Source organism: Myotis davidii, unplaced genomic scaffold (assembly GCF_000327345.1).
Source record: "Myotis davidii unplaced genomic scaffold, ASM32734v1 scaffold923, whole genome shotgun sequence".
In the NCBI taxonomy this organism is placed as follows: domain Eukaryota; kingdom Metazoa; phylum Chordata; class Mammalia; order Chiroptera; family Vespertilionidae; genus Myotis; species Myotis davidii.
In genome coordinates, this window is record NW_006293789.1 from 419,857 (window position 1) to 441,847 (window position 21,991).

The 21,991-nt window shown below is 48.0% G+C and overlaps 1 protein-coding gene across 1 annotated transcript in view; it reads left to right on the plus strand.

The window, feature by feature from the left end:
• Positions 1-21,991, plus strand: part of TMEM163 (transmembrane protein 163) — a 251,670-nt gene that overhangs the window by 155,924 nt on the left and 73,755 nt on the right. Inside the window, exons 4-5 of the mRNA XM_006767749.2 lie at positions 1,919-1,962; positions 3,326-3,417. Coding sequence (XP_006767812.1) covers positions 1,919-1,962; positions 3,326-3,417 — 136 coding nt within the window. The remainder of the gene's footprint in view (positions 1-1,918; positions 1,963-3,325; positions 3,418-21,991) is intronic.

The following is a 21,991-nucleotide window of genomic DNA, read 5'->3' on the forward strand; positions in this document are numbered from 1 at the left end:
GCCACAACAGAACGACCAGCTCCTTTGCTGGAGTCCAGAGACTCTGAAACCTGGGTCCTTGTTTTCTCTGTATAACCGAGTGGGTGTGCACCTCTGAAGTCTCTAGCCCACTGTGTACATGTGTGGTGTCACCAGGTAATTCAGTTCAACTCTTAGAGTGATGGTTCAGTGCCTGGAGCGCAGGTGAGGGAGTGCTCTTCTGGCTGTGCCCTCGTGCAGTGGGGCCCAGGCGAGCAGCATAGGGGGAGACAGAGCAGGAGCTCCACGGGCGGCTCTTCCTCATCCATTGTGTACGTCCAGCATCTGTGGAAGATGCTATAGACGTTCAAAAGGTTCCCACTGCTGATAAACGAGTAACTGAGAAAAAAAAAGCACAGAACGTAGATGTTCTAAAACAGGTTGTAAAGGAAAAACCAGGTACTCATTTTGACTTGTTTCTATAAGAGTCAGTTAACAGTTTGATGAACAGTTACTGAGCTCCTGCTGCCGGGGGGCTCAGGGTGACCCCCTGAGGGTCTGCTGCCTGTTGCTCACATGCCCACGTGGCCTGTAGATTGAGCTCTTCGGGAAGGTCTGGTGCCCCTGGCACTGCCCCTCTGTTGCCTGTGGGAGTTACTGTTGGTCACTGCACGCACCTGCCTCTGCCCTTCTCTCTGTGCCAGCACGTGCACCAGCAGGGACAACTGGAGCAGCCCCTGTCAGAAACAGAGGGTCAGGAATGTAATGGGCAGCACTCCACAGCCCAAGGACCGGGCAGTGGTTGAGTCTCAGAAAGGGCTTGGGAACTGTACCAGTGCTTCTCTCTCTGCTCCTCAGTCCTGATGGCAAAACACTGCCAACCCCAGGTCCAGTGATTGCAAGTTTCAATTCCTGCAACATCACTTAACCAACTAGACTGTCTCCGTCTCAATTCCTGACTCACAGACAATGAAATAAGCTTGCTTCACATTGGGTCAGGCGACCCCCTTGTGCTCGGGGCAGAGGTACAAAGGAGAGCAGGGCTGTCCAGGACTCATTTTGGCCTATGGGTGGACGAGAGAGCGGGTCCCGAGAAGGGACACGTGGTGAGCTGAGTGGGAGCCCTGACCTCTGTGTCCTGCACCCACACGTCTCTTACTCCCCGGTGAGCACTTACAACGCCTGGGCCGGGACAGTCCCCTCCATAGCTCTGCTGACCCATCGGGTAGAGTTTCATTTTCATTGGAGGGTGGACTTATGCTTGTTAAATATTGAGAACTGCCATTATTAAGTTAAATTGAGACCAGTCTTTGAAGCTGAACATTGGTTGGGCAGAGAACAGATCACAGAATTCGGCAAAAGTGCTACCTAATTGATTTACCCCCCCCCCCCAAAAAAAAAAAAAGTTTCGAATGCAGATAAATGCTTTAATTATAATTGTTACGTCTATATTTGTAGACATCTGTCACTTAAGATCATTTGTTATCATTTTCCCAAGCAGTTTTGTTGAGGTCTACACTAGATTTAAACTCTGATGGGCAAGGGCACGTGCATGGAGAAACCACCAGTTACTTTATTAGGGGAACAGTTTGGGTGATTGCACTTTTACTTTGAAAGTTTAATATAGTCCCCAGCTCTCTATCCCAGTTGCCAAATTCTCCAAGTCTCAGTGGTCATTTGACTGACAACCACTTAAGCATTTTCACTCTGAAACTGGTCCCTCGGCTCTCAGAGCACACTGGGAGGGACGCCATTGCAGGCGGAGTCTGGAGTCTCTTCTCACTCTTTGCACTTTTTAGTTCTTGGAGTTTACAGCCACAGTTAACTTTTAACTTTATTCTCTTGGAACTTTACCATTGATGTTTAAAAGGGCAGATCAAATGTGTTAATAGACTCATGAATGAGAGAACATATCCATGAGGTCTTGAAATATTCTGAATAATATTTTCTTTCTTTTTAGCTGTCTCCGTTATGAGGTACAGCGCCTCTGCTTTTGGGTTTGCAGTAAGTAACCTGAAATGTACTTTTATGAAGTTGTGCACGTTTTCCCTGAGCCCATGGGTCTCACCTGGGCTCTCAAGGAGAGGGTGGTTAGCAGATGAGAGCTTCGCATGACAAGCACACCATCTATGGAGATCGCTTCTAGGCGGATTAGCATTCAGCAGAAGTGAACTGCAAGGAAGCTGCATAATCCTCCAGAACAGAGAGGGGACCACATTTCCCACAGCTGGTTGCGAGGGTATTTTAGGGTGTTAGTCCTTTCCCCCCAAGGCTGTTAGGTGGACAATGGCACACGCGGGAGCGAAGGCTTTGCTGTGCAGGCAGAGGTGAGGGCGTCAGGTGCTGCTGCTGCTAGGATCAGTCCGCCTGCAGCCGGACCGGGGAGCCTGACCTGGGGAGCCTGAACCCCGCCTGCTTCCTCATGGGAGCTGCTGAGAGAAAACGGTCTCAGGTGTCTCATGGGCTGGGCATGCCGAGCACTGCGTGGAGCTGCCCCACGTCCCCTCCGGGTGCTTGTAACTTTCCAGGTGAGAGGGGTGCTGAGGCAGAGTGACTCCAGGAGAACGCTTGTAAACACCCCTCCTGCGCAGCTGTGGGTTCCCTGTGCTGCAGGGTAGGTGTTCCTGCCCACAGACCCACTTCTTCCTTTTGTTGTGAAAACTTAAGGTTTTGGGGGTTGCAGACCTTTTCAGAATCTTTAGAAGGAGTGCACTGTCTGTCCAGAAATACACACACAGCACATACATGCACACACAACACACATACACAACACATTCTCACACAAAACATACACAACACACACACACATGCTCACACATATTCTCACTGTTGTTCTTACAGTGCTCTCTTCCTCTTCCTTCACCTCCCTCTCCTCCCTCACACATTCACTCATTCATTCAAACAAAAGCACTGAATTGTATATACAATTTCAAAGTGTTTGCAGACAGCACAGGGCCCTTGGGTGACCACCCTCCCCTTGGCCCCCACGTAGAATAATCCCATTGAAAGCCAGAAACAGATTCCTCCCCCTGAATATTGTACTTGGGGTACACGGTGAAATGCTGAGATGCTCTTGCTTGCTGTGGGGAAACCAATTTCAGGGGTCAGACCCGTGTGCTCCCCCATATCTGCAGAGTGCTGGCAGCCAGGCTGGGGGCAGACCCCCCACGCCACGAAGCATGTTTCCCAGGCCTGGGGAGCAGTGCAGAATCTGAGGAGGAGGAGCTGGCGTGTGGGGTGCCCAGGCCCACTGTTGGCTCTGAGGTCACTTGCTCAGATGTTCTGAGTCACAGAATCGTTGCTTTGTGTCTTCAGCCCTGTCCTGTTAACTCAGGAAAAGCACTAATGCCATGTCTCCTTCTCCTAGTTTGATGCCGTCCTCGATGTCCTGTCGTCGGCGATCGTCCTGTGGCGCTACAGCAACGCGGCCGCCGTGCACTCTGCCCACAGGGAGTACCTGTAAGTGACTTCGCCTTCCTCTGGGTTGCAGCGTCCCTGCAGTGAGGCTGCAGCACAGCTTACCCTGCAGCTTTGGCCCCGGTGACAAGCATAAGGTCCCGATTTGCCTTTGAGAATGGCTGGCTGGTGTGATGTCAGCCATATGATGGGCCCCTCTGCAGTGGTCAGCGCGATGGGTGTCCCTTTATAATACTCTCTGCTTTTGAGTTTGGAGTGAACATCTGTGTGCTCATTTGTCTGTCTATCCATCCATCCATCCATCCATCCATCCATCCATCCATCCATCTGCCTATCCTTCCATCCGCTTTCTCTTGTTATTGGATTCTTTGCTCCCTTGAATTGTCACGCTTTTGTCTTCTTTTCTGAGTACAATGAGTTCCCAGGGTGATTTTCAGAAGACGTCTTGAGGGCATTATAACTTATTCTACTTGTCTGCCTAATGTCTTATCAGAGGATATTGCTTGCCTCAGTCTCCGTGTCCTGCGGGGGATAGTGTTGACTTTGAGGGATTTGTGTTTGTGGCCATAAAACGTGTGTCTTTCCCAGCTCCCATTTCTTTATCCCATTTGGAATCTTCAGGGCGACAACAGCACGGGCTCCAGAGTGAGCTTTCGTGGCTTTGAATCTCAGCTCCCCCACGTGTTACCTCTGTGACTGTGGGAAACTACTAGCTGCCCTGTGCCTCGTTTCCTCGTCCAGAAAAGCAGCAAAACAATACTTTCTTCATTAGGGTTATTGTGACACTATATGAGTGAGATATAATCATCATAGTATGGCACACACACATGCATGCACACGCATGCACGCACACACATGTACGCACATACGCACACACACATACACTCACAGGCTTTGGAACAGTGCTTGGCATGTAGTTCAGTAAACCTTAGCTGCCACGATTATTAATTATTAAGGGTTCTCCCCTGAGCCTGAGCCCCACTGGTCATTAGGGCAAGAGTTTTACCCGACCTCGGCAGGTTTTGAGCAGCTAAGTACAGTGGGGCCTTGACTTACGAGTGTCCTGACTAACGAGTTTTTTGAGATACCAGCTGTCTCTCGGTGGATTTTTTGCATTGAGTTGATAGAGTAATTTGAGTTAACGAGATCCTTAACAAGCTCCTTAACGAGTTCGGACTCGAAACGAATTAAACTCATAAGTCAAGGCCCCACTGTACACAGGAATGAGGGCCCCTGGCTGTGGTTTGTGACGGTTCCCTAGCCTAAAGGTACTCTTGGTAGGGATGCTCTGTCAGACTCAAACATGCAAAGGTCGGGGTCCAAATGGTGGGTGCCAGCAGACTTGAAAGTAATCATCTCACATCCCATGTGCCAAACGGAAAGCTTTGGAGAGATGACGCCATGACTGATTCGCTAATGAGGATGAATTTTAGTTTAGTTCATTGTTGGCTTTAGGTGGAGCACAAAACATCTTTTAAGTGTTAAATACTTAATGTGTTTTAGCTTTTTCAACAAATATAATTAAAAATGGTCAAATTTGTGACATCATATGACATTGCTTAGGGCAGGGGTGGGCAAACTTTTTGACTCGAGGGCCTCAATGGGTTCTTAAACTGGACCGGAGGGCCGGAACAAAAGCATGGATGGAGGGTTTGTGTGCACTAATATAAATTCAAAGTAAACATCATTACATAAAAGGGTGCGGTCTTTTTTTTTTTTCCAATAGTTTTATTCATTTCAAACGAGCCGGATCCGGCCCGCAGGCCGTAGTTTGCCCACGGCTGGCTTAGGGTAAGGTTAATTTTGAAAAAGGTGAGTCCATCTGTGGTTGAAAAAATTTAAGGAAACAATGGTAGTAAACTGATTTTGTAAAATTTGAAATGTTGTTACCTTAATGACCACAGTTGAACTAACGCTGCTCTAGCCCAAGGAGCAGCTGTGTCCTCCCAGCTGTTGCTGGCTGTCACTGAGGGAGACCGTGGGAGCACGCTGGAGAGCTGGAGAGTGCAGAAGCCTGGAGATATGCCCAGATTGCAAGAGCTAGTCCCTGTCCTGTCAGAACATATTTCTTTGTTCTGTGGTTGCACCGTCCAAGACAGTAGCCACTAGTGGCCGTTCTAGCACTTATTTGTGTCTCGTACTGAGGGATGTTGTAAGTATAAAATATATACCACATTCCAAAGATGTAGGAAAAAAAAAGAATGTCAACATTTTATTAATAATTTTTAAAATATGGATTATATTTTGACATAGTTTCTCATCTAACTTGCTTATTTTAATCTGATTTTATTTATGCTAAAATCAGTTTCTTACCTATTAGTCATAAAGCTGCACATTGCTGTGGCTTTTCTATGGTGCTGGGATCTTGGTGACTGTTCGCCAGGTGGCCTGGAGTTTTTCCAAGATTAAGATTGATAACAAGAAATGTCTTTGGTTTCACTGTTTTTAATGATCCCAAAGCTGGTACTATTTTTTTTAAAGAGGAAGGAACCATCAGGAAGCATTGTTTTATTTTTTTTAAATATGTTTTTATTGATTTCAGAAAGGGGAAGGCAGAGGGAGAGATAAAAACATCAATGATGAGAGAGAATCATTGATTGGGTGCCTCCTGCACCGCCCCTCCCCCCCCCATGGAGGACTGAGCCCAAACCCGGGCATGTGCCCCGACCAGGAATCCAATCTTGGCCTCTCAGTTCACAGGTCGATGTTAAACCAGTGAGCCGCATAGCCAGGCCAAAGCAGATATGTGTACCTATATTAATACTCCAAAGGCAAAAACTCACAGAGGAGTTGTTTTGATAATTTCCAGATAGTGGTTCATGTGAGGATGCCAGTGAATTCATTCAGAGATTCTTAATCTAGGGATTGAAACGACACTCACAACCCTCTATTGTTGGCTTAGTTTAAAGTTTTAATCTCTGGCTCATTCCTTGTAAATTAAAAATTCATGAAATCACTGCCAGCTGAGAAACTGATGTATCCATAGAAATGAGCATGAATGAATCATGAGAGGCAGAGCTAGGAAAGCTATTGGATTTCAGTTACTTGCTGGAGAATAATACTTGAGAGAATGGGGAAATACCCAACTGGTCCTTAGTTAATTCTTCTAATTTTTCCTACGTTGACGCTAAGGTTCAGAGTGAATATCAGGCGTGGCATTGCCAGTGCAGGGAGGATAGGCCGCGCCCTAGCCTTGCCACCCGCACGCTGTGTGGGGCGGGGTGTTCGGTGCTCAGAGGAGAGAGTGTGCCTTCAGCACCACTGAGTGGAGCCCACCCAACAGCTTCATTCCGTTTTATACTCTGTTACTGTGGGAAAACACAACGTTAAATTTAGCATCTTAAGCAAAGGGTACAGTTCAGTAGTGTCAATATATTCACACTGTTGTGAAAGATCTCCAGAACCTTTCCATCTTGTAAAACTAAAACCCTGCACTCATTACACAACTCCCTGTGACCCTTTCCCCATCCCTTGGCAACCGCCATTCCACCCTGTTTCTAGGGCTTTGACTACTCTATGCACCTCATATAGAGGAATTGTGCAGTATTTGTCTGTTAGTGACTGGCCTGGTTCGCTTAGCATAATGTCCTCGAGGTTCACCCACATTGTAGCATGTGTCAAAATTCCTTTCCTTTTTAAGGCTATATAATACTTCACTGTAGTTATGTATGTATATACCACATTTTGTCTATCCATTCATCTGTTGATAGACATTTGGGTTGTCTCCACTTTAGCTACTGTGAATAATATTGCTACGAACAAGGGTGTGCCAGTATTTCTTCATGACCCCGCTTTCAATCCTTTCGGATATAGACCCAGAAGTGGGATTGCTGGGTCAAATGATAGTACTACTTTTCATTTTTTGAGGAATCTCCGTACTATTTTCTATAGAAGTTACTCAATTTTTTAATCCTACCAATGTTATTTATTTTAAAAAGCTCCCAGTTTGATTGGTCACCTTCTTGTGGGGAATATGTGTGTGGAGAGGGCAGACCAGGTTTACCCAGGGTCAGGGTTTTCAACAGGTGAGTGAACTAGAGAGGGGAGAGGGAGGCAAGTGTATTTGTAAGGGAGGGATCCAAGAACGTGCCAGACTATTCAAGCTGAGTACGGAGGCTGGGAGGACAACACAAGGTTAGTGAATAGTCACCATGGATTAGAAGTCTTGTTGATCTTGAATGATTTGAGAGGGGGATGCTGAAAACCAGGACTTCACAGGCGGCTCATTTGCTTGCGTGGCCTTAGGGTGGGAGTGGGTGGCTGAGGTGGGGTGAAAACAGAGGGTCAGGGACATGTGTAAGGCCAGGCGTTGGCTGGATGCTCCACGTGGGACTGAGGGGATGTTTGAAGGATTTAGGGAGGAGACAAAGGGCATGAGGCAGGTGCTGATATTGTCAGTGAATGAAGGAGAGGGTCAGGGGGTGGGGGCAACAACAGGAGGAGGAGTGGGTGGTTTAGTCTGCGGGTACCTGGGAGTGTTGAGGGAGAAAGCCAGAGAAACTGGTTTGGAATTCACCGGGAGGAAGACGGGAAGAGTCGGAAAAGAGTATGAGGGTGGGGAGACTGTGAGGAGCATGAAAGTGGGCACCACACAAGGGGACACAGGCTGGGAGCATGGTTATAAGGCGGGAGTGGTGGCGGTTGTCCCAGTGACGGGATTGCTGGAGGACACTCAGAAGAATGAAGCACTATGTGTGCACTTGTATTGTGAACTCCAAGGTTCATTCAGTGAGGAAAGCATGGGGCAAAATGGTGTTTAGGGTATTACTTGTTTTAGTAAAAGAGATTTCCAGCACTTGTGTAGACAGAAAAGCATCTCTGTCGGGACACAAAGGAGACTGGCAGCAGGATCGCCTCTGGGAGGAGGTCTAGGGATGGACAACTGAGGCAGGCACTGCCTTTATAGCTTCCAGACCAGAACTGTCCAGTAGAGCTCTCTGGGGTGATGGGTCTGTCCTCTGCACTGTCCAGTGGGGTAATCATTAGCCACAGGCGGCCTCTGAGTACTTGACATGGGGCTGGAGTGTCTAAAGAACTGGATTTTAAACTTTATTTAATTTTAATTAAATAAAAAGATCACGTGGTCAGTGGCTACCATATTGGACAATGACTCTTTAGAGACCTTGATCATTTTTATCCTATTTAAAAAAACAGATAAAGTTATTAATAAATCAAAGCCCAGGGAATTTGGAAATGTGAGAAAGATATTGAAGGAGAGAAGGCGTGACCAGAGGGGGAGGGTGTGGGAGAAATCAGTGTAGGAGGAACTTGGCAAGGCTCACTGACGCAGGGAATTTCACACTGGTCTTAGGCATCTTCAGCCCTGGGTACCGTGTCAGGCTACAGGAAATACAGCCTCCTGCTGCCGTCAGCTGCAGAGGGCCATCTGGGTGCTTGCCACAGAAGGTACAGATTGACGCCCATCGGGGCCTCTGACATTTTACATATGATTGCAGCACAGGTGGGGGGCCCCAGGCGGGCTCCCCAGTCCCAGCTGTCTCTCTCACAGGCCATCCGCTCACTGACATGGAGAGGTGGAGGCGGGGCGGCTGCTCACCTTTGCATGCTTCTAATTCTGCAGCACTGAGCGAAGACAGCCCGGGAGCTTCTTGTTCCTAATGGACCTCCACATGGCGTGATGCTCAGCAGCACGGCTGCGAGCTCTGGAGGGGAGATTCTTAGAGAGGCATGAATCCTCTGTGTGTCTTCTCGTGTGAAGTAAACGGGCGCACTGGTTCTCACCGAGGCCAGTATTTGCTCCGTTTTCTTTTCCAATTTGCTGAGCCAAACGTTTGCCCTGAAAACGAGCCATCGACAGGGTGGCTTGATCGTCTTTTGATCACTGGTTTCAGCAGCAACCCTGCTGTTTTTGGAAACAGCTCCAGAACTGGACAAAGGAAAGGAACTGATGCCGTGAAGAAATGATGGATTGGGGATTTGCTTTTGGTACTGATCTAAGGAGACTGCAAAGGCAAGGAGTTATACCAAGAGCATATTAAAGTAGTACCACGTCTCCCCTCTTCTCCTGGGATATTGGATGTGGCCCTAAATTGGGGCTCTGGGAAAGAGAATTGCATTTCCTCCACATTTGTTAGTGCTGTCAGCTCGACAAAGCTCGGGAGTGTATTTTAGCTCAAGAGCAGCCCCTGAATGAGAATAAATAACTGCAGAGTGGCCTTGGTGACTGAGGAGAGCCGGTGTGGAAGGCAGAGTCTCCACCGCAGGATGGGAGCTCACGGGCCTTAGAGAGTTTGCATTGAGTCTTACCTGAAGGCAGAGGGAGTTGCCCTCCCCTGTCGTGAAAAGGACATATGAAACCTTCAAAACCCTGACAGGCAGGAAGTAATAGAGGAAGGAGTGTTGACTTCCTTGGTCCCCGTTATAAGGTGAATTGTGTCCCCCAAAAAGATATGTTGAAGTTCTAACCCACAGTGTTTTCTCCATCACAAGACCTCGTCTGGGTAGCCATGTGGTGTCCTCCCTTTTCTCCTGTGGGCAGACCCACAAGGAATCCTGGGCTTGGAGCAGCAGGGTTAGGTGAATGCGTTTCGTGACACCAGGCCTAGGGAGCCCGACAGATCAGTCTGTGCAGCAGACGCTGTTTGGGTTTAGAAGGAACCATCTTTGAGATGAGGGCACTGGCTGAGATCCCTTCTCCCACGGGCAGCACATTTTGAAGGGACCCATCCTACTTGCCTTGATAACCACCTTTTTTTGTGTTTCCCTAGTTGGCGAACCCCTTTTCTGTTTTATGAGCTGCTCCTCTAGTGATGTTCATACTATCGCCATCAGCAGATTGAGGAAGCTTCCTGTGTTTGTTTGTTTGCTTTTTAAAATTCTATATTGTCTAGTTCCTGTAGGTTCTGAACATACAGCTGTGGATTTCACAGTTCGGCAGGAGCCATGGCCCCGGGGCTGAGGGGTTTTGAGTTTGTGCTCTGGTCTCTGATAGGTTTTGATGTAACTCTTAGGACAGCTCATCACTGATTTCTTACCATGCTTTGGGCTCCATGCTGGGTACTGTTCATCTCATTTAATCTTCAGAACAATCCTATGAGATACAGGAGTCACTGTTCCAGTTTTATAGGAGAGGATATGGAGGCTTAGAGGGAGAGAGACTTGCCCAGAGGCGTAGAACTGGGGTTTATGCTGTTGATTTGCACCCAGCCCTGCTGGACCCCAAACCTGGAGTTGCCTTCATTTCCAGGCAGTGTCGTGTAGTCCTGCTGAGGTGGGAGAGCCCCGGGGATTCATGTGAACCAATGACAGTTGTGACTGTGGACTCAGAGCGAGGAAGAATTAGGAGGGAACAGCTGGGAACAGCCCCAGTCCTTAGCCAACACCCAGAGGCCATCTCAGCCTCACAGCCAGATGGAGGGGCCTAGTGAATGGATCTCCTCTCATTTTCCCCGTAGCTCAGAAAGCAGGCATTTTTCCAACCTGAGAGGCAGAAAAACCATGTTTTAGGTCTGTTTCTGCTACACATAATGTAACTACCCTCCACTTTCATTTCCTCATCTGTGAGGTTTAAATTAAACCTACTGTTTTACTTGCCTTGGAGGCTATTCAGGAAAGGATTAAAAGAGAACATGTTTTGAAGAGCTGAAAAGTGTGTGTGTGTATATGCAAATGTACGTTACGTATATATGTACATACTACATATATATATACATACATATGTTCATAATTATATATACAAGTAAATATATAATATATTTACAGGTGTAAAAATGATACATACTGCAAAATACAATTAAATTAATTGTATTTAAATTCTTGTTTTTTTTATTTTTTTGTTTTTTTAATTTTTAAATTAGATTTTTTATTGAGTGAGATGAGAGAGAGAGAGAGAGAGAGAGAGAGAGAGAGAGAGAGAGATTCGTTATCTCCCCTCCCAGCCCCTGACTGGGGACAGGGATCAAACCAACCTGCAACCTCGGTCTGTGCTCTGACTGGGAATTGAACTTTCCATTGTCCCATATGGGATGATGTTCCAACTAACCAAGCCACCCAGCTAGGGCAGGTTTTTTTAATATATATATAAATATATTTTATTGAATTTTTACAGAGAGGAAGGGAGAGGGATAGAGAGTTAGAAACATCGATGAGAGAGAAACATCGATCAGCTGCCTCCTGCACACTCCCCACTGGGCATGTGCCAGCAACCAAGGTGCATGCCCTTGATCGGAATCGAACCTGGGACCCTTGAGTCTGCAAGCCGACGCTTTATCCACTGAGCCAAACCCGTCAGGGCTAGGGCAGTTTTTTAAAATTTTATTGTATTGTAGTAAGAACACATAACATGAGACCCACCTTAACAGATTTTTACGTGCACGTGCAGTGCTGTTTCTGTGGGCACAATGTTGTACAGCAGATCTTCCGAGCCTGTTCATCTTGTATGACTGAAAATTCATGCCCATTGTGGAGCAGCTTCCTATTTTCCCCTCCCCCTTTAACTTAAATGCTTAAATACCAGCCACTAGAATGGAAAATCTCTGAGAGGACTCGGTATATGTGCACAAAAGTTGCTCCAAGCTTTAAATGGCAGGGTTACCCACCCCTGCCCCAGCCACATAGCTTTCCTAGGGCAACTGTGAGAATAGGCAAAGTTACTGTGTTACTCTCTGTGCTATTGTGTTTGTTGCTGCAGAGGGATCATTTATCAGTGGTTCTCAACCTGTGGGTTGCGACCCTTTGGGGGTTGAACGACCCTTTCACAGGGGTCGCCTAAGACCATCAGAAAACACATAATTACAAATTGTTTTTGTGATTAATCACTATGCTTTAATTATGTTCAATTTGTAACAATGAAAATACATCCTGCATATCAGATATTTACATTACGATTCATCACAGTAGCAAAATTACAGTTATGAAGTAGCAACAAAAATAATTTATGGTTGGGGGTCACCACAACATGAGGAACTGTATTAAAGGGTCACGGCATTAGGAAGGTTGAGAACCACTGGTTTAGTTGAATGATAGGCATACACCCACCAAAAATTGCTTCTTGGCATTTTTAGCCAAGAAATCTCTTGCTTGTTTTGTGCATATGTTTTCAGTGAGAAAACCGTGTGCCAGTGTTGTCAGTGGTGTGGAAGTCCCCTAAACAAACCATACACTGACCTTCCCTGCTTTTCATTCAGAATTCAAATTCTCTCCTCTGCCAAGGTGAACCTGAGGCAGAGATCACGGGAAAACAGGTTATCAAAGGTGCGATTCTCCTAGGACACGATGCCATATGTTGGAGTCTGACATTGAGAACTCTCCCAAAATAGTAGCCGTGTGAAGGGTCTGTTGACAAGTCCCGCCCGAGAGAACAGATGGGACTTTGGAAGATGTCATATTTAGGCCCCTATATCTCAATATTCCCGTCACCTCTGTTTTGAGCAGGCTCCTATGCTGGCTCCCTCCCATGAAGACCCACCTGGCAAATATCCACTCTTCCTCAGGGTCTGCTTGGCTGTTGGCGTTGACAGCTCAGGGAAGGTAGCCATGGAGAGACTTCTTCCCTGCCTCTTCCAAACATAGTAAGGTTTATGGGTCTATAAATCTTGAGGGACTTCCACGAACCTGAGTTTCCTTCTTACTGTGAATTCTCTATAACCGCATTTCTGGATGGGGAGTTTCCAGTCGGGTACATGTTCTGCCAACTTAGTGTGCACTTTATTTCATGTGTGAGAAGGTAAATTTTTTTCTGGAAAAGTCCAGTTTTACCGACCAGACTTCTATCAGGAGATGCAGTTTCTAACACAATCTGATGGATATTTGTTGACTCAACAGTGAGTTACTGAGCATCCACTGTGTGCCAGGTACTCTTCCAGGCACTGGAAAACAAGGGAGAAGCCAGGCTCGGGCATCTAAAGGGAGGTTGTCAATAATGTAATTGCAGAGAGAAGTAAGAGCCGTGAAGGAAAGCAGCCAGGGCAGCGTGACGGGGAGGAGGGGTCCTCCGCAGCTGGGGGTCCAGGTCCCAGCACTGATCCTCTGATGGGAGGAAGGAGCCTGGTGAACGCATTCCTGGGCAGAGGGATTTGTGCCAAGGCCCATGTCAGCTTCATGTGTCTGAAGGTCAGAAAAATAGGTGCCCACGGCTGGACCCAGTTAGTGAGGGGCAAAGGGGAGCTGAAGCTGAGAGGCTGTGGGACTCTTGGGAGGAATTTTGATTATAAGAGCAGTAGGAAGCCGTAGGCAAGTTATTAAGAGGGGTGTGTGTGTGTGGGGGGCGTGATCTGATTATATAATTAACGTCGGAGAGCGCAGGTGGTTCATCATGAGGGAATTTTGCTATTCTTGTAAATGTATGAGGACCTATGTGTCTTTAAAAATGAAAACTGTTTTATTGATCTCATTGATTATAATTGTGGTGCATATTTGTAGGACAAATAACGTTTAGATTAATAGAAATTTTAAAGTGAAGGTGTTCTCTCATTCGTACTTGCTGTCATTCTTTCCTACCCTCCCGTAAAGATAATCATTTGAATAGTCTGGTGTATGTGCTTACAGAATATTTTCTGTGTAAATAAAATGTAATACACACCCACATGCTTTATGCACACACATGACTAGGTGCCAATAAAAATAGAATCCTCCCGTACACATTGTTCTGGATCCTGCTTCGTTCTCCTAACACAACACCAAGGTCATTTTAAATCTCCCGTCGGTATCTGATCCGTTCACTTCAAGGGCCCCGTGGAGCCCTGTTATTGGCTCTGTGAGAATTCATGTCACAGCCCCTGTTAGGAAGCCTGTGTTGCTCCAGCTCTGCTTTTTCAGGCTGTGCTGCCATTCACCGAGTGTACAGGAGTCTGTGCACTGACCACTGTGTGTTCCTCATTCCCGTGTGGGAAATACTGGGTGCTTTTTTCTTTAAAAAGAGACAACTGAACTGTGATTTTAAAGACCATTCGCACATCCTAGCCCCGTTTGTAGTCTGAATGAGGGTGAAAGCTGGTGTGTGGGCCAGAGGGTGCCTGCACTGAGACCTGCTGCCCCGAGCGTGGGCTCATCTGTCATCTGGGTTGTTCATGAGGTGGCCATTGTGATGGGGAAAGGCTGCCGGCCACAAAGGCAGGAAGGGATGAGGAACACAGGCAGGGATGGTAAGCTCACCTCGTTGATATGCGCAGTGAGCCGGCAGTATTCCCCCGGCGCCCTTCACCGTGGGCACAGCTGCAGGTCGGCATGAGGTTGCTTTCCTGAATATCATGAGTAACTAAAGCCGGGGACAGGCTCACAGACAATAGACTACACAAAGCTGGGTCTGCCCTTCCGTCATTAACTGCGATTCTGCATTCCCAGAGACCCCGTAGTTGGCAGCGGTGGCAAGCCCATTCAGGCTCCAATACACGTTTCCTTATTATCGCAGCTCTAGGTTGCAAGTATCACACCCTATTAAGAGCCCAGGAGCTGAGGGAGGAAATGGGCTGATGGTCTTGGGAGAAAGAGATGACTTTCTGCGTGTGTGTTATACCCAGTGCCCGGGACAGTCCGGGAGGGCAGGCCTGAGTGGGAGGAATCACACGGTGCGAGGTGCTGGCTGTCTGCTGTTTGGGCAGGAGGCCCATCCACCCACCTCTCTATGGTTGGCACCGTCTGCTGCCTCCTTCTGCCCATTCATCCCCCAGGCAGTGGAAGCCTGCAGGAGAAACTCTGTGAGGACAGGTTTAGGATATTAGCCAAAGTGCATATTTTAGTGGCCTTCTCAAAGGGGGATGTTAAATGGCAATGCCGAACAAACATAAAACCCCCTCGCTCTCTTCTCTCCATCAAAACTGGACTGTGATATGAGCTGGTCCACGTGGCTGGAATGGAGGCCAGAAAGAATCAGGGCCTAGCTGCAGAAGCGGAGGCACGTCTGTAACCCAGTTTCTCTGTGGACACTAGACTGTCTGAGACTTGATTGGCCCGTTTCAGAGGAAGGGGGTGTGTGTACGGGGAGAAAACGCATTTGCACATTAGCCGCTTTCCAGAAAGCGTTACTTTGATTTATTCTCCTCCCAACTCCAGAGGGGCGCTGAGGTTATTAGATTTAGAGCCCAAGAAGGCATATGTTATTGAGCTAAAGAAAAGGCCTTAAACTAGTAATACGGGTTATTTTCTTACAGAATAAAAATGATTCGGGTAGATTTATTAACGAAGACATTTTCTTTTTTTAATTTCACTGGGGCCCATTCCTGTTGGGAAGTCCATCTTTTTTCTCCCAAGGGCCTCGTAGACCACATGCAAGGTGTCCGCGGTGACGGGTGGTCCGTTTCCTGGGCATCTGAAGGAATGGCATTTGCAGAACGAATTTAAAGGGGGAGGGTAGGTGCTGCCCTCCTCCAGCGCCCTGCCTGTCCCTTACTTTCTTGTGAGGCCAGCCTTCCTTTTGGTTTGGGATTCGTATGGGGACAAGCGGGTTCCTCACCTATGTGATGGTGATTTTCCTGGGAGGCCTGGCCTGGCCATTAGCCTGGCAGTGGCCTTGGAGCCCAGCGCCATCTCTCCCAGTGCAGGCCTTCCCTCCTGCACGTCTCCTGTAACCCTCACTGCAGGCCTCAGCCCTGCTTGGATATTGTAACTTATCTTTATGATTTTTGAAAATCAATTGCAAAAAACCCCCAATTTTTGTTTACTTTTTATAATTGCAAAATCTCAAAGTATAAAATTAAAAATCACCCCTCATCCCACCACCAGAGGAAGTGGCTGATGTTCTCTCCATCTCCTTTACACATATGCACGGGCTTACGGGGTTTTCCCAAAACTGTGTGTGTTTGGTTGTACATCCTACTTCCTCCCCCACTTAACTTCCCACAGTGAGCATTTCTTCATCATTAAAAAACTCTTGATTTTTAAAATCTGCTTTTTGATGAATTGATTTCATTGCTTGTTTTCACTGCTGTGTGTAAAGTGGCATTAGCGGATGTAGGAAGGAGCGAACCTGCATAGAGAGTTTACTAATGACATAGAGGCTCCCCTCGGGCAGGCAATCTGTCTGGTATAGTCGCAGAGTGGATTTTAATTCAGCTCCTCCCTGGGATAACTATTTTATTTAAAATATTTACAGATTTTGGGTGGTTTTATACAGTTGTGTTGTCCTGCTAAATGCATCTAAAGTGTCCCTTCCCTTTTCTTTCATTAAGCGGGAAAACCGCCTCCCTTCCACCCTGCTGGCTTTGGGAAAGGCAGTGTCCCGCGTGGAGTGAGAGTTACCGCGTTTCTGACCTATGGCAGGCTGAGCAAACCTCACTTGGAAATCCCGCCAGCCGCAAGCGGCCATGCCTGGGGCATGAGGCTGAGTCCTCCAGCTCATTCTGTGTCCCCAGCAGAGCCCCCTTCCTCCAGCCTAAAGGAGAAGTTTGTTGTGTCTAAATGCCTGCAGCAGTCCCACTGCAGGTACTCCTTCCTGTTGCCTCCTCACCCCACTTATCTTAGCCTCACTCCCCTTAAAGGCGCATCCCCCTTAGCTTTTCGGGTCTCCACACACCCTGCCCCTGTCTGGGAGATGATTAGGGGAGCTGCCCCATGAGGTCTGGCCAGGTGCCAGGGGCAGGCTCTGCGGCAGTTTGCAAGTGGTGCCCATCTTGCTCTTAGGTGGTGGCAGTGCTGCTGAGCCTGCACCCCATGTCCCCTGAGGACTTGTTAAAGCACAGGCTCCTGGGCCCATCCCAGATACCACCGGAATCACGTGACTCACTGAGACTGGACTTAAAGGACCCACCCCCTTCTTCACATTTTCCTGATTAATGGAGCCTTTATTCCTTTGAACCGGAGAAAAACCACTTATCCACACTGATCCTACTCCTAGAAGAAGCCACAAAATGACTAGAGTCATTCATCTCAAGATGAATTAAATATGAGCTCCTTTGCCTAAGGCAGAGGAAGGTGGCAGGATGGAGATGAAGCAGTAGGTGCCTGAGAAGTTGGGGGGTTTAGGGTGAGGCAAAGAAGTGCCCTAATAATTTTCTCTGTAATGGGTTTTGAAAGGCACCAGTGATAGCTTGATTTCTAAGTGAGATGTTGCTCATCCACATTTCCAATCATCTCTTGAGCCTTTAAAAAAATTGGACACCACACACCTCAGCTTCTTTTTGTTGAATGAAGTTTTTGGCGTGTGACCTTTAACAAGCCCATGAATAATTCTCTTCATTGACTGGCTGGTGATGTTTTTATTCTGAGATGTCCTAGCAGTTCAGTGATGGCGCACGCACTCCAACCCCCACCTACAACCACAGACAGGCTATTAAATTAGTGAGGGGTGCAAATTGCATGTCTCTTACACAAAGCGTGTTATTGGTTAATAAAATTACTGAGTACACATATGCCAGTCTTTATCCACAGACCCTGATTCTCTAATTTGGCGGAACCACTGCTGGCATTAGTGGTGCAGGTGGATGTCTGGTTGTAATTACCGAGGGCCTCATTACATACGCTCTGTCAGGAGCCCTGTCATTCTTTCCATCCGTCAGGAAGCCCACGGCCTGGTCATTAGGAAGGGAATGGGCATTGCAAGGGCTGCTCATGGCATTTTTTCCCCTATATCTATGGGATTCAACCTTTCTTTTCCCTTTGTTTTAAAAAAGCAGTTGCAGGTTACTTTAATTCACAGTCATTGGGCAGACACATTAGAGCAAACTGGGGTACTTGCAACAGTAGGGCAAACTGTAGTAGGTCTCAGATAAGCCAGTAGAATAAGTATGGTGGGAATTTTAAACAAGTTTCCTCTTCATTACTCCCATAGTTATTTGCCCCATGTGGCTAGCAGCCTGTTCCTACGAGGTTGATTCTGTTGTTGGTGAAATAAAGGCCACGGCTGGTAAAGTCTCTGTTAGACATGAGGCTTCCAACATGGCACAAGTGGATTATTTGCAAATGTGCCTCGTAATTTCTGGTCCTGGGACTTTGGGGCCAAATGACACGATCCATGCAGCCACGAAGCCCTAGCATGCTGCCACTTTAGACACTGCTCATTTATGAGACTGACCTGCTCAGGTGAATCCATGTCCTCCCATAGGAACTGGCTTCCCTGAGTAAAGGCACGCAAATTCCAGCGCTTTCCATCCCCCTGATCAAATGAGCCGACATTTTGTTCTGGTTTGTTTTTTCTTCAGGGTAATGTGTCTGTTTTTGTGTAGCCCAGCTCTGGCCTCTGTAGGAAGCAAACCTGGCCGCTGGCCTCAGTAATGTGCTTGGACAAGCAGAGGGCATGGAAGTGCAGGGTCTGGTGCTCAGACCGCAGTGTGCTCTGAATCACCAGTGGAGCTCCTGCAGACCCCAGAGTCTGTGCCCACTCCCGCTAGATGTTTCCCACAGGACCCGAGTAGGGCTAGGGGATGTCAGGTATACCAGATGCTCCAGATCATGCTTTGGAGAAACAGAGACTCAGCATGGGATGAGAAACTGGGTGGTGAGTGGCCCAAGCTTGGGCTTCTGGTGATACAAGTGGGCTGTGTCCATAGCCCAGCTTGGCAGCCTTAAACACACTTCTTTTTTTAAAAAATTAAATGCACTGGGTGATATTGGTCAATATGAACATACTAGAGGCCCAGTGCACGAAAATTTGTGCACTGGGGGGATTCCCTCAGCCTGGCCTGCTCCCTCTCACAGTCCAGGAGCCCTCAGGGGATGTCCTACTGACGGCTGGCCTCCCTCTGTGGGAGGCGACCAGGCTGATCAGGGGAAGGTGCCGCCCCCATCACCCCACTGCTGTTGCCACTGCTGGCTACGGTGGCTGTGAGGCCTGAGCTCCAGGCCTCGAAGCCGCCAGGACGCAAAGGCTGCCTGAACCCAAGGCTGCCTGAGCCCCGGGCCTCACAGCCACTGTGGCTTTGTCCAGATGGATGTCCGGAAGACATCTGCCCTAATTAGCATATTACCCTTTTATTAGTATAGATAGGTTTCAGGTGTGGATTTCTGTTACAAGATCTGTATACTGCACTGTGTTTGAACACACTTCTTAAACCCTGTGAACCATGGTTTCATCAACTGCTCAAGGCAGTGGAAAAATCTGTCTCCTGGGACAGTTGTGGGACAAAGCGGGGTGTTCGGCAGGCACAGCTGGTACTCGCTGGTCAAAAGGAGCAGCTCTGTCAACTGATGTGTCTACAATGTTGTGATTGTTGGTGTGCTCTTCTCATGTGAGGTTTCTGTTCCCCCTTGTGCAGTGATTTGGTGGCCTGTCTGTGAATCCATCACTGCTCTTTCAGAGCTGTTTCCCGTCCATCAGGCCAACACGTGTCACTCAGTTTGGCCCTCTTGCTCTGTGGGTTGTCCCCGTTGATGAACACGGGAACCTGATGCCTGTTCTCTGGGCACCACCTAGAGGAAGGCACATGCTGAAATGACTTGGAGCGTTGGTGTGGTTGACACTTTGGGCCGGATCTTTCTTTGTTGTGGGGGATGGTCCCACGCCTTGGAGGATGTTTACCAGCGTCCCTGGTCTCTACCCACTAGATGCCAGCAGCACTTTCCAAAATTGTGACAATAGAAACAATCTCCAGACATTTCCCAATGCCCACTTGTCCACTGAGCAGAGGGAAGAATCACCCCAACCAAGAACTACTGGTGCAGAGTCACATCTGCACCTTAGAACAGAAGTTCCTAAGCCTCTTGCTTCCTAAGACACCTGGAGAGCCTTGCTTCCTAAGACACCTGGAGAGCTTTGTGAAAAACAAAAGAAACCAAAACTCAGGTACCGCTAACCTGTGCGGCTGCAGACTGTAGGGGCAGAAGCGTCAAAGGGCAGCCCATCCTCTGAGCCTCATGGGTGGTTCTGATGAGCAGCCAGTTTGGGGACCAAGAGGTGTACCATGAGGTCACTTTTCCAGGGTCTCTGGGTGGACTTGCATGACAGGCTCATTCTACAGAGGAGCTTTCTCTCTGCCCTCACAGGGCACAGGGTTAGTAACGGGAAGGTGAGGTTGCAGGTACGGAGGGATTTTGGACCTTTAATGGGTAAGTTGTGGGTCCCCTCTCACAGGACCATGGGAGTGTGTTCCCAGACAAGAGAGAGGAGTTTTGTGTGTTGTGGTCAGTTCATTGTCCAAAGAGCTCACTTTATAAAAAAAAAAAACACCTTTGTGCCAGCTACCATGCTAATGAGGTCTGTTTGTGAATTAGCACACAGCAGATGTGCCATTATGTAGATGATGAAACCGCGTCAGAGAGAGGTGAGGTAGCTGTCCGAGGTCCCACACTGCTGTAGTGCTGGAGCCCACACATTGAGCACAGCTCCCTACCGCCTCTCTTCACAGCAAGAGTGAGACTCAGTCAGAGCTATCACTGTGGTTGCCAGTAATCAGGGCATCATCCTAGACTTCACAGAAACTGGTATGATCATTCCTAATTAGAGGAGTCTGCATCCTCAAATAACCAACAGACAGATCAGTCATCGTTTTGATTCTCTATTTGGGGAATGTGTGGATGGATCAAATACACAGGGACAGGTTGTCTTATTAAAATGCCCCTCCCTTGCTTCTCTAAGGCAGTAGTACATACAGTTAGATAAATTATAGCAAGGTTGTCTTCCTCTGTCATCCCCCTCACCTTTATATTGGCATGGAAGCGTGGTTTCCAGGTGAGTATGTCCAGAGACGGATCGGTGATGTGAACTGTCTTTGCCTCTACTTTGTGCCCGTAAACACGTGTCCCGCATGCCAGGTGGTACATAGTTGTCCACACCCGCCTCCCTCCCCGCCATGGCCTCTCCCCCTGCAGACACGTCCGTGATTTAAAGGATGTTCTCATTGCTCTCCTTTTCCCCTTTTGATTGAGCTTCTCCGGTGACTGAGCATGTGGGTCCTCCCTCCACGGGACAGTGCAGCCGTGGGGAGGACTGTCCTGTGCTCCTCTGGCCTCAGGAAGCCCATGTCTCTTTCTGCCCCAAGCTTGTAGCTGCCTCCAGGTCCACACGGAGATGGAGATACAGCTGTGTGCTCTGTGCCAGTGTGAGGAAGGCACGGCCTTTGCACCAACTTCCCGGGCCTCCTCTATGGACTGGACCAGATTTTAAAGGCTGCCCCCCAACGGAGGTCAAAGCCACAGGTTTCAGAGACAAATATGTAATCATTTGAAGGAGGGAAATCTCTCTTTCTTTGTTTCTCTAATCCCATTTATTTGGCGGGGTTCATTCATAGTCTTGCTTTTAGACCTGTGAGTTTCTGAAGGGTAATAAGGAATTATAGGCTCCTACAACAGTCCTGCCTCCTTTTGGTTGAACATTTGAGCCTCGGAGAATGGCCCAATTCTGGGAACTCTGAACAGATTTAATCTCCTGTGGGAGCTCCTGTCCTGGGTCTGCATTTGGTTTGTTCACCTGGATGTTTGTGGTCAGACTGAGTTTATCTCCAAGTATCTTGTTTTCTCTTGCTTTTGACAACACACTGTGACTGTTCCTCCTTTCAGTTCTCCTGGAAGGCCCTGCCCCTGCCTGGGACTGGGCAGTGATCCGGGAGTAATAAAACCACACAGGTAACATACTGTGGTCACTTCTGTAGTTGGGCTCCATTCTGCCCTGCCTCTGCATGTGTGCCACCCCACCCAGGGGGCACTGAGCTGGGACTCGCTCAGAGAGCACAGGGCCATCCACTGGGCAGCAGCTGCAATCGGAGCCAGCCCAGGGCATGTGGTATGACTC